Genomic DNA, 13,160 nt, shown 5'->3' on the forward strand with positions numbered 1-13,160 from the left:
AAGATTCTTGCATCAATGTAGAGTCCAGTTCAAAGGTTCACACTTAGCTTGATGGTTAATCTATCAGGACTGTGGTCTACTCCCAGCTAAAATGAACTATAGCCCTACCTCCTCCCTCCAATTAATGACCAGTACCAATGGTCAACAATGTATGAAGCCCATTTCCAAAGTTCATACAAACAAGCAAGGGGTGGAATGATACAAGGGCATCCACCAGTTTGGTTTCAGATCTGGCCTTCTCTATGAGTCTTGCATGACTTTATAGACCAGCTCACCAGGTCCACCTTGGACTTGCTGTCTTTTCCGAATCCCCCTTCATAGATCACCCCTTTCTTGAAGAGATATATAATAAGTGTTCCAATCTTGCTAGAGGCAAAGATAAATCCCATGCTGAGTGCTGTTATTTTTGGTCTACTATAGATAAAACAGAACTTGACCCTCTTGCATCTTCACACTGAGGTCCAGGAAGTCCGTTTATGTGTTTTGGGTTGGATGAAAAACATAACGTTTTCTTGAAAACCTTTCATCACTCTTCCAAGTGGCTTCCTCGACTGACGCACCAGTTGCTTTAGGTTTAATTCCACTAGATATAATGAAAAATAGATTTTGGAGAAGGCTAGCAAGTGGCATGCCCTTAGGTTCCATATTAGCAGAGCTTATTTGGATTTATTTGTTGGGAGTGGCTTAAAGAAATATACTTATTATTATATACAGTCACCTCAAATGCTGAATGACATGGCTGAATAATTCCTTATTGGAAGGGGGGGGTCAATTTGTTAGACACAACCCACTGACCAAAAACTTTCTACACTGGGCCGGTACTGCTTTTATCATTCTCCCAGGGGAACCCACGTGCCATGACTATACCACAAATGTGCTGGCCCAGAGTGGCGCCAGTGGGAGAATAAAAGAAGAAGATAGCATGGGGCTCAGATGGAAGGTACCCTTGGTCAGTGTGGTTTTTTTTAGATGGGCGCTGGTCCAGGGCAGCCAGCAAGTAATTTTTGACGCTAGGTGTGCCTCACAAGTTGGGATTCCCCAGGGACTTTGGCTTTGCTGGCCCTTTAATGTTCTTAATTCTCTTGGTCTTTATAAGGAACGACAAAACCAATGGAACGCACCAATATGTATGGGTGCCAGTTATTACATAAAGACTTTTCCGGGCGCCAACTGTGCTCGGGAATGATTACAGAAGGAATTTATTTCAGCCAAATTATGTGCGGATAAAGAATGAATATTCATGCATCGTAAGTGCGAATTCCTTCATTTCAGTCTGGCGGGATGAGGCAGTTCCATGAATAACAGGCACGGTCATTACCTAAATATTTACATAGTCAGCCGCGAAGCGGATTGCGTGCAAATGGAGGGCAATTTGCGAGACCGGTCTGTCGCCCGTGGCAAACTAATCAGTTTCTGTATTACAAAAAACAAGCGATATGTCTGCCATAAATCAACACCCTAGACTTCCATGTTACTGTTTGATTCATGCTGCACCATAGGTTGTCAGGTAAAATGCGGTGCAGAAAGATCAAAGCGCCTCGGAGGAGGTGGTAATGTCTTGAGTGTTTACCATATCCTCCATTAAAACGACAGTATAGTGCCAGCAATAACCATGGATCATATGGATAGAAGGCGTACATGGTTCTTCCTATTGTTCCCATTAATAGGGCTGGCCAGGTCCTTACTGCAGATGAGAATTTTTTTACCTGCCCAATTCCAGAACTGACCAACATCCATAGAGCAGGAATATCAGTTGGGCGTGGCAGGGCGACATAAGGTCCCCATACACGGGCCGATTCTAGCTGCCGATATGGGTCCCTTAGATAGATTCGGCAGCTAATCGGGCACTACCAACGGGCCTAACTGACCGATATCTGGCCTGAAATTGGGCAGATATCGATCGGCCAGGTTAAAAAATCTAGTCGGATCGGGGACCGCATCGGCTCGTTGATGTGGTCCCCGGACCGACTTTTCCTATGCCCGTCGTTATAATTCAATCGTTTGGCCCCAGAGCCAAACGATCGAATTATCCTGGATTCTCCTGATATCGCCCACCCGTAGGTGGGGATATCGGAAGAAGATCCACTCGCTTGGCGACATCGCCAAGTGAGCAGATCGGTCCATGTATGGGGACCTATACATGCACCAATAATCATACAATATCATTAACACATGTATGGCCAGCTTTAAAAGGTGATTTGTTGGAACGGCCAAAGAGGGCAATTGGTTTGTGCGACTTTTAAACATGTCATTGTGCAAAGACTGATTGAAAACAGAATAAAGCTGCAAAAATAAATTGTTTAATAAGCAGTCATTTGAACCTGTTATGCATTTGGCAAATTTATAAACGTTTGTGCCCAGAATCTGACGTAGGGAGAACGCAAGCTCTGCTTCATGGACTGGTAGTTTATCTTGTGGTTGATTTCCAGGTATTGGCCATTCTCAGTTGAGTAGGCTAGCCAGGGGGTAGGAATGCTGGATTCGCCTTTACTGGGGTCTCTGTAAGTGATGGAGAAAGAGGTGTCAGTGATAGGGTGTAGGTCTTCTTGTTCCCTAGAATTGTAACCCTTGGCAACCAGATATTTTTCATGAACGTTTATTGAAATTTCCCAAAATGTGATGTTTTCAAAGATTTGTCCCACCTCCCCTCTGTTCTCAGCACTTCCTGTCGGGGGCAAACAATGAGCATTTACTCCTTACCCAGTCGCCGCAAAGTTGGTCCAATATGCAATCATGTACTGGGCCACATCTCTGTCTCTGGGTCTGTAAGCCAGCGGGGTGGAGAACGGTTTGCCAAACATAAACTGCAGATCTTCGGCGTGGTCAGCCCCCATCCAGCTGGGGTAAACGGGCATACGGCTTGGGTGGCTGAACATATAGCTGTATGTCTTGGCGCCCCTGGGTGTAGGAAAACGTAGTTGATTATTTTTTGTCCAAGATAAAAGTTACTTTTGACACTTGCAAATGAAAACAGAGCCCAATGGGATGGCCACTTACTTGGCATTCTGGTAGTGTAGCGCCAGAGCCTCCTGAGTAGCCACCAGGAAGATATAGTCTGTTTCCACTTCCACGACCGTCCTCTTCATGTCTTCTTGACTGGGATTGGTCCCCCAGCCGGCTGTGTAAAGATCGTACGCAATATCGAGTGCCGGCACCCCTTTGGCTAGGGTTAAGCCCCGCACCACTTTCTGGACCTGTTCGCTGGAAACACAAAAATCCCATTCAGTGAGAAAGTCCATGGAGTATGATGCATAGAAGGAAAAGGAAGGAACCCCAGCACTTACGTGCTGATTTTGTGGAGAGGCTGGTTTATAGCAGGCAAATCGACGCCGGCAAAAAGATGTCCATCCATGTTGTTTACCCCCGCTATGTAGTCGACCCCCGCTGCGTTGGAGAATAGGTTCCTGGGTTCATCAGGGATGAAGTCTCCATCTATGACCGGGGAGTAGGCCAAGTAATGGACTAAAGGATCTACAAGGAGAGAGAGTGGACACAGTCTCAGATCCCCACACAGACGTAGGGTCTTAGCCTTCTTCTCCGAGTTTGTCTGTCTTAAAAGTCAGAGCCGAGACCCCGGTAATGAAAATGTTGTCGAATGAGAATTACAGAGACTATGAAATATTTCCAAAATACTATAGCATCTAAATGTAGCCAAGAAAGTCAACTAGATATCAACTGGGCAGGTTAGACCTTCCCATAAAATTATACCAGTACAGGTATTGCCCTGTATTAACAACCCCCAGGTTTTATAGCCTATAAAAAAAACTATGCCAGCATAGGCAATGAGCTGTAAGTAGCCTGTACAGAGAGATACCATAAAACTATGGCAGCATAAGGATTCCCCTGTACTAAGCACAATTCAGCAGGAACAGCCCCCTAAGTTTGCTCATAGCCTGTACAGAGAGATACCATAAAACTATGGCACATAGGGATTCCCATGTACTAAGCACAATTCAGCAGGAACAGCCCCCTAAGTTTGCTCATAGCCTGTACATAGAGATACCATAAAACTATGGCACATAGGGATTCCCCTGTACTAAGCACAATTCAGCAGGAACAGCACCCTAAGTTTGCTCATAGTCTGTACAGAGAGATACCATAAACTATGGCAGCATAGGGATCCCCCTGTACTAAGCACAATTCAGCAGGAACAGCCCCCTAAGTTGCTCATAGCCTGTACATAGAGATACCATAAAACTATGGCACATAGGGATTCCCCTGTACTAAGCAGCAATTCAGCAGGAACTAAGTCTGCTCATAGCCTGTACAGAGAGATACCAGCATAAGTAGGTAATTATTTTAAGGAATAATGGTAATTTACCATGAACAGCCATGTTCTTCCATATCATACTAACATGCACAGTGTTATATAATTGTACTTACATTCAAGGTTAAACAGTTGCAGCTGATAGGCTATAGTGAGGGCGCCTGGGTCTGTGTTTCGCAAGCAATCTGCCAGCTCTTTGGTATTATTCACAGGGCACCCGAGCTTTGACGCAAGCTGCAACAGAGAGAGATTGGTTACTGGGTCGACAGCTTTGAATTAAACAGCAAGAAATACACAGCGGTTCTAGCTCCAAGCAGAGCTTACCGATTTGGCCCAAGTGAGAGGGTCCCGCTGAATGGCCCAGGGGCACAGGCCCACGCCACTCTGACTGATGGCCCGCTTAATCAGTCCCACGTTGTACGGGGTCAGTGTCTGCAATGTACAAAGGCACCACAACTTGAGTGAAACAATTATATACATCGGTGTTTATTCCACCTTTAATATTGTTGTATTCAAGCATATGATAAAATTTGGGTTTAGAAATTGCAGCATTTCATCTTAACCAATGCAGTCTGTATAATGAATATATCTTTCAACCCAATACTCCTCCTTAGTTGATGGAGAAATGTGCAACAGTAATGGGTGCTAAATTCACAGCAGAGTACAATTATATATATATATATGGGTCAGTAGGAATACATACATATATATATACAGTGGAGGAAATAATTATTTGACCCCTCACTGATTTTGTAAGTTTGTCCAATGACAAAGAAATGAAAAGTCTCAGAACAGTATCATTTCAATGGTAGGTTTATTTTAACAGTGGCAGATAGCACATCAAAAGGAAAATCGAAAAAATAACTTTAAATAAAAGATAGCAACTGATTTGCATTTCATTGAGTGAAATAAGTTTTTGAACCCTCTAACAAAAAAAGACTTAATACTTAGTGGAAAAACCCTTGTTTGCAAGCACAGAGGTCAAACGTTTCTTGTAATCGATGACCAAGTTTGCGCACATGCTTGACGGTGGGGACGGTGTTTTGGGGGTCATAGGCAGCATTTTTCTTCCTCCAAACACAGCGAGTTGAGTTAATGCCAAAGAGCTCTATTTTGGTCTCATCAGACCACAGCACCTTCTCCCAGTCACTCACAGAATCATTCAGGTGTTCATTGGCAAACTTCAGACGGGCCTGCACATGTGCCTTCTTGAGCAGGGGGACCTTGCGAGCCCTGCAGGATTTTAATCCATTGCGGTGTAATGTGTTTCCAATGGTTTTCTTGGTGACTGTGGTCCCTGCTAATTTGAGGTCATTAACTAACTCCTCCCGTGTAGTTCTAGGATACTTTTTCACCTTTCTCAGAATCATTGACACTCCACGAGGTGAGATCTTGCGTGGAGCCCCAGAGCGAGGTCGATTGATGGTCATTTTGTGCTCCTTCCATTTTCGAACAATCGCACCAACAGTTGTCACCTTCTCTCCCAGCTTCTTGCTAATGGTTTTGTAGCCCATTCCAGCCTTGTGCAGGTCTACAATTTTGTCTCTGACATCCTTGGACAGCTCTTTGGTCTTTCCCATGTTGGAGAGTTTGGAGTCTGCTTGATTGATTGATTCTGTGGACAGGTGTCTTTTATACAGGTGACTAGTTAAGACAGGTGTCCTTAATGAGGTTGACTAATTGAGTAGAAGTGTCTAACCACTCTGTGGGAGCCAGAACTCTTAATGGTTGGTAGGGGTTCAAAAACTTATTTCACTCAATGAAATGCAAATCAGTTGCTATCTTTTATTTAAACTTATTTTTTCGATTTTCCTTTTGATGTGCTATCTGCCACTGTTAAAATAAACCTACCATTGAAATGATACTGTTCTGAGACTTTTCATTTCTTTGTCATTGGACAAACTTACAAAATCAGTGAGGGGTCAAATAATTATTTCCTCCACTGTATATATATATATATATATATATATATATATATATATATATATATATATATAATGTATCTAAAATATATGTATTTTGATTGATTGTTGACCCTTACAAGCACAGATTGTGGCGTTATCACTTCCCTTTATAGGAGGAGACTTGAGGCTTATGTACCTGGAGTGAAACGCTAGCACCTCCAGCTGACTCTCCAAACAGGGTGATGTTGTTCGGGTCCCCGCCAAATGCTGCAATGTTCCTCTTCACCCAGGCGATGGCCATATGCTGATCCCACAGCCCATAGTTACCTGTTCATAATGAGTAAAAGCAAAGGTATGAGCTCATAGCCTGTACAGAGAGATACCATAAACTATGGCAGCATAGGGATTCCCCTGTACTAAGCACAATTCAGCAGGAACAGCCCCCTAAGTTTGCTCATAGCCTGTACAGCAGGGGTCTCAAACTCGCGGCCCTCGGTACAATATTTTGTGGCCCGCACCAACGCCTTCTCAAAAGCAATGAATGGATCGTGATTTTTATTGCGATTCAAGGGATAATGCAAGGCACGGCGGGCGGGAGCTGCTGATTGCGGAAATGACGTTATGCCATCATAACAGTTATTATGGGAAGACGTTCTGTGTGCACAATTAGCTGCTAAGGAGCTAATTGTGCACACAGAACGTCTTCCCATAATAACTGTTATGATGGCATAACGTCATTTCCGCAATCAGCAGCTCCCGCCTGCCGTGCCTTGCATTATCCCTTGAAAGCCAATTTTTTGTGAAATCCCTTATGCGGCCCAGCCTCATCCTGACTTTGCCTCCTGCGGCCCCCAGGTAAATTGAGTTTGAGCCCCCTGCTGTACAGAGAGATACCATAAAACTATGGCAGCATAGGGATTCCCCTGTACTAAGCACAATTCAGCAGGAACAGCCCCCTAAGTTTGCTTATAGCCTGTACAGAGAGATACCATAAAACTATGGCAGCATAGGGATTCCCCTGTACTAAGCACAATTCAGCAGGAACTGCCCCCTAAGTTTGCTCATAGCCTGTACAGAGAGATACCATAAAACTATGGCAGCATAGGGATTCCCCTGTACTAAGCACAATTCAGCAGGAACAGCACCCTAAGTTTGCTCATAGCCTGTACAGAGAGATACCATAAAACTATGGCAGCATAGGGATTCCCCTGTACTTAGCACAATTCAGCAGATACAGCCCCCTAAGTTTGCTCATAGCCTGTACAGAGAGATACCATAAAACTATGGCAGCATAGGGATTCCCTTGTACTAAGCACAATTTAGCAGGAACAGCCCCCTAAGTTTGCTCATAGCCTGTACAGAGAATTACCATAAGATTATGGCAGCATAGGGATTCCCCTGTACTAAGCACAATTCAGCAGGAACAGCACCCTAAGTTTGCTCATAGCCTGTACAGAGAGATACCATAAAACTATGGCAGCATAGGGATTCCCCTGTACTAAGCACAATTCAGCAGGAACAGCCCCCTAAGTTTGCTCATAGCCTGTACAGAGAGATACCATAAAACTATGGCAGTACAGATATTGCCATGTTCTAAGTACTACAACCAATGCACATAAGGTGCCTGCATGTAAACATAAACAGTACCAGGAGCATTAGAGTCGCCAGTGCTGAGAAATCCCAAGGGTCCCACGCGGTAGTTGAAGGTCACTACAATGACCTTGCCGCGCATGGCAACTTCTTCCCCGTCGTACAGGTAGTTGCTCAGGAAGTTGGCTCCTTGACCGCTGCCAAGTAAAAACCCCCCTCCGAAGATCCATACCATAACGGGGAGATTTGTGGACACTAAAATAAAAAAAGAAAAAGGTCGGGTATACTTAAGAAACTGCCATTTTCAAAATTTTGGGTGCCATTTAAACATTACAACTCACAAAGATGATGATGTAGAAATAAGGGAACCATAGAGCACTATGGGCCACCACAAAATCCCGCCCCCTTATATATACACCACATGTACATACCATACCAACCCTACTGGGGCCCTTATTACCTTGAGAGCGGGTCTGAGGCACCCAGACGTTCAGATAGAGACAATCTAGGCTTCCGAAGACATTGTCTTGGGTGATGGTGGCTTGCAAACAGCGCGGCTTGTAGTCTTTAGCCTGTAGGGTACCTGAGTAAGGGAAGCAGGATAGACTACTACTGAGTGCCAGCATTCACTTGTACTGGAACACCGGCCTAGTGTTCCCCCGCTTGCAATCCAGTTACCCTCAAAGGGGTTGCTCACCTTTTTAGTACGATGTAGAGAGTAATATTCTGAGACAATTTGCAATTGGTCTTCATTTTTTTATTATTTTTGTGGTTTTTTTTTTATGATTTTACTTTTTGTTCGGCAACTCTCCAGTTTTCAGAAATTCAGGAATTTCAGAAATTAGCTGGTTGCTATCTGAATTACCTTAGTAACCAGGAAGTGGTTTGAATTAGAGACTGATATATTTATAAGGAGAGGACCTAAACAGAAAAATAAGTAACAAGAAGTAGGGATGCGCTGAACACAGGTTTTTGGGTTCGGCCGAACCCCCAAATCCACCCCAATGGATTCGGAAGAATACCAAACCGAATCCGAATCCTATAGCAGATCCTATCCCAATAGCAGATGCTACTTAGGGTCTGGAAGTGCTAAAAATCACTGAGTGTGGCAAAATTTGTTTTGATTTGTTCCAGCCAGGGCCAAGGTTTCGGCCGAAACCGAACCCTGCCAAAAAAAGGCTAAATCCTGGCCGAATACCGGACCAAATCGTGGATTCGGTGCATCCCTAATAAGAAGTAACAATAAAATTGTAGCTTCACAGAGCCATAGTTCTTGGGCTGCTGGGGTCAGTGACCCCCATTTAAAAGAGGTCAGAAGAAGAAGGCCAGGGTCGAAATGGGTGCCCCACCGGCACTCACCACAGATCTCCCTCTTCCGACTTGGCTAAGGTAAGGGGGGGTCTGGGGGCCTCAGCGGATGCCCCTTGGGGGGGGGTGCGGGGCCCCTAAGGTGGCAGCCTCGGTGGGCCCTGCACCCCCCCAGTCTGACACTAAATAAGGCACATAATTAAAAAGTATAAAAAATAAATAATGAAGACCAATTGAAAAGTTGCTTAGAATTGGCCATTTTATAGCATACTCAAAGAGGTGAACCGCCCCTTTAACTGCAAATGCAAAATAGATTAATACGTTTAGATACCTGACCATCCCGGGTGCTTCTCAGCTTTTTCGAAGGGCTTGGGAGGAGCAGCGAAAGGGATCCCTTTGAAAATATCAATGTAATCGGGGAAGACAACCCCAATCTTCTTATTGGTTCCTTCAACAAATCCCCCTTCGGTGTGAACTACGCCGAGCTGCAAAAAAAACACAAGAAGGCAAAAAGTAAGACGGAGCTATGCCGTAGGGCAGGAAAAGGCTGAGTCAGTCAGGCTGCCTAGCCCAGCTTCATGGAATTGGTGGGGGCATATTTACGAGATCCATAGTTCAGGCGGAGGGGGTCGCCTAAACTTACCGTTTTGGCATGGGCCACCACCAGGCAGGCCATCGCCAGGGTGAGAGTCGCCCACAAAGCCATTGCTTCTAGCCTTAGGATCTCCAGAATATGGGAAGCACAGTTGCACCTGTGTGTGTATATATACATGGCACGGGACTTTGGCTGCCTTCCTATTGCTAGGGGTGCATGGGTGCCAGGGACACAGCAGTGCCAAGCTAGGTAATGTGGCAGTGGGAACCGCTACAGCTGCACTCACTTCCCATCTGGACAAGTGGCCATGAAACGAATGACCATGCAACATTTTTTTTTTATATTATCTTCAGCTGTGTATAGACATGGCGGGCATGATAAATGGCATACAGCTTAAGAATAGGAGTAAATGCCCCCTGGTGCTGTAACCAACTGGAAGGACTTCAGGCCATACAGAATAACACCCCTAAAGCAGTTGTGCACCTTGAAATTAACTTAGTATGATGTAGACATTGATAATCCGAGACAATTTGCAATTGGTTTCCATTTTGTTTTTTGTGTAGTTTTTGAGTTATCTTCTAGTTTAGCAGCACTCCAGCTTGGAATTTCAGCTGCTATCTGGTTGCTAGGGTCTTGTTTACCTTAGCAACCAGGCAGTGCTTTGAATGAGAGACTGGAGTATGAATAGAAGAGGGACTAAATAAAGAGTAACAATAAAAATATAACTGTAGCCTAAAAGAGAAAAGGGTTTTTTTTCGCTAGCGGGGTCAGTGACTTCTAGGGGAAAGCTGGAAAGATGTAGACAAAGGCAAATAATTCAAAATCAATAAAAAAAAATTAATGAAAACAAATTGCAAAGTTGCTAGGAATAGTACATTTTATAACATACTAAAATTTACCCCTTGTGGAGTGGAGCAGGTAGGTTGTCTAGGGAGCACATCAGGCAAGTAAATACCCCTCTGTGGCCCTTGGTGCTTAACAGACACCACAGATTACTAAGGAAGGAAGTAGCTTTTATTATTACTATTAGGGGTATAAGGACTGTGGCCCCTACAGAACCCAGGGGTGTTGGGCAGAGAGCACAAGATTTTTGATCCATAGAAAGGAATCATCACACAAACCTGTATTTAGATCTGATAGATAATGAGAGAGAGTAGGGAGTTACTGGGGTATCTGGGTATAGAGGGGCAAATCTGGTCCTGGAGTCTCCAGTGACACCGCTGTTCATGGAAGCGTTTCTGAAGACTTTACTGACAATATTGGATTTTATCGGATTTTTGGCAAACAGGGGCACCAATATAGCATAAAATGTGGCTTGTTGTTTGCCTGTATATAGTAACCATTTGGTCTTGTATTTCCTTCCAAAGCCAAACATTACTCCCAAAAATGGATATTGTTAGGAGACAGTAAGGGGGGAGTCCCTGCTCAGGAGAGCTTACATTCTTAAGGAATGATGCAGAGTCACTAATGGAACCATCTCTCCAAAAGAGCTGACTGTTAGGGGCACAAATACTGTATATGCAAGGTTTGGTCTACGGGGTCTTGGGGCCTCTTCTTTCTTAGGGAGGTGCAGGAAACTGGAGGAAAGGTTCCAACATCAGCACAGAAACGGGTGCCATGTAAAGGAATGGGCGACAAGAATGAGCCACTCAAGTGGTTACATTTAAAAACTGGTCAAGACAGTGTCGGACTGGCCCACATGGATACCAGGATAACTCTCAGTGGACCCAGGTGTCAGTGGGCCCTCCTGCTCCTGGCCATTTGGCCTGTTTCATGGTCATTCCCTATTTCTGAGTGGGAAGAAAAAGGAGAAACAGATGGAAGAATAGACGCTAGCATGTAAATAAAAGAGACTAGGAGAATATAGAGGTTGGATGAGGAAAGGAGGAAAAAATTGTTTGGAAAACGGGCCTGGGGTCTAAGGTTTTCTGGTGGGCCCCTGGGTTCCCAGTGCGACACTGGGTCTAGATGCCTGGCATGGGTTAATGCAGGGAGTTGCCAGACTGACTTCCCCTAGACTTAACTGACAGAAGGCCAGGCTTGCATCATTCTGGGTTAATCTGAAGAGACTTGGCCAAAAGATAAAATTTACCAATTAATGTCTTTTTTTTATGACACTGGGCATTCTTACAGGGACTGTATATGGCATTCTACATCACAAAGTACCTTTTGTTGGGCTATTCCAGAAATAATAATAATAATAAACCATGTGAGATTAAAGGCACCCAAGGGTAAGGGCAGCGTGATTGCTGAGATGATAGGAGCCAAGGCCAAAGCTCACAGCAGCTCAGTACTCACAGGTAACCCTGTAGCCCACACACCTGTTCCATTTCCTACCTTCTGCTTCCTGGGATGTAACAGGTGGGAAGGCGTTGACTTGGGGGGGGGGGGGGGGCACTAAATAAGATTTATTTAAAGGGACAACCCTCAATATGACAATGTTTTCTTTTCCCCCATATAATATTTGCCCCTTTTTATCTGCATCCATAGGGGGGATTACTTTCAGTTAGTCGTATTACAGGTATGGGATCCCTTATCCGGATAACCCCAGGTCCCGAGCATTCTGGATAACAGGTTCCATACCTGTACTACTTTCTATCAGTCAAAGAGTGCAGTATTATCCAAGTGCTAGCAACTTGCTTTAGAATTGTAGTGCTCCATTGCCCGATAGGGCAGACTGAGAGGAGATAGGTAAAGGTTCATGGAGGTTTGGAACCAACTAGTAGAGTGTCCCAGTAGGACTTGGTCCAACAGAAAACCTGCTGGCCAATGGCTGTGTGACTTTAATATGGTTAATGTAACCTGAGCATATGGTGCAAGATCAAAAATGATTTACCCTGGAGTGCAATTATAATCCCACAAGGCAGAATGGCCCATTATTAGGCAAAAGGGAGGGCAGCTGAACTCCAGGGGCATATGCTGTGACCCATTCCAGGTGTACAAACACACATATATCATATAAATATCATATCGGGAACGGGTTTTCTCTGAATTATTAATAGGTGAAACCTGTATTCAGCAGCACCATGCATAGGTTACGGCTGGTAGCAGAGGTTGCCCACTGTACAGCCTTCTCACTCTCCTATTTATTAACACTGGGCAAAACTGCCTCATTGCTGTAAGCCTTTGCAACCACAGACTTGCTTGGTATTCACACTAATCAACTGCTAAGTGTTGCTATTGGTAACTGCCCTTGGATACATTGGATAATGTGTTGCAGTGAGCCATACGGCTATTGCTGAAGGAGCAACATGGGGCGGAATTGGGGTGGCCTAGTGGGGCTTCTGGGATGCCACAGCTAATATGTTAGCAATTTGATGCTGATTAGCTGGAAATGTTAATTGGTTATTCATAATTTGTGATTTATATCCGGTTATAATGTGGGATTGCCATATTTGTATTAAGGGAGGAATATTGAGCTCAATAATGACTATGCTCCACTGTACGTATGACCATTTGTGCTCCCTAGTGAATGGGGTTTAATCAACGTGATCCC

At 44.4% G+C, this 13,160-nt stretch overlaps 1 protein-coding gene across 1 annotated transcript; it reads right to left on the minus strand.

Moving 5' to 3' along the window:
• Window positions 1–2,278: 2,278 nt before the first annotated feature.
• Window positions 2,279–9,788, minus strand: cel (carboxyl ester lipase). Its single transcript, NM_001126555.1, has 11 exons — window positions 9,713–9,788; window positions 9,401–9,554; window positions 8,222–8,344; window positions 7,819–8,016; window positions 6,368–6,498; window positions 4,592–4,699; window positions 4,384–4,501; window positions 3,285–3,471; window positions 2,998–3,201; window positions 2,701–2,898; window positions 2,279–2,499 (listed from the first exon to the last, which is right to left on the minus strand). The coding sequence occupies exons 1-11, from the start codon at window positions 9,773–9,775 to the stop codon at window positions 2,325–2,327; spliced, it is 1,659 nt and encodes a 552-aa protein (NP_001120027.1). The 5' UTR covers window positions 9,776–9,788; the 3' UTR covers window positions 2,279–2,324.
• Between the last annotated feature and the right edge of the window lie 3,372 nt (window positions 9,789–13,160).

Source organism: Xenopus tropicalis, chromosome 8 (genome assembly GCF_000004195.4).
Source record: "Xenopus tropicalis strain Nigerian chromosome 8, UCB_Xtro_10.0, whole genome shotgun sequence".
Lineage (NCBI taxonomy): Eukaryota > Metazoa > Chordata > Amphibia > Anura > Pipidae > Xenopus > Xenopus tropicalis.

Excerpts from the sequence above, each read along its gene's own strand:
- cel (NM_001126555.1), bottom strand. The coding sequence starts at position 9,775 with ATGGCTTTGTGGGCGACTCTCACCCTGGCGATGGCCTGCCTGGTGGTG. Across the intron at positions 9,555-9,712 it reads TGGTGGCCCATGCCAAAACG|CTCGGCGTAGTTCACACCGA; the intron begins GTAAGTTTAGGC and ends TTTTTTTTGCAG. Across the intron at positions 2,899-2,997 it reads CTACACTACCAGAATGCCAA|GGGCGCCAAGACATACAGCT; the intron begins GTAAGTGGCCAT and ends TCCTACACCCAG.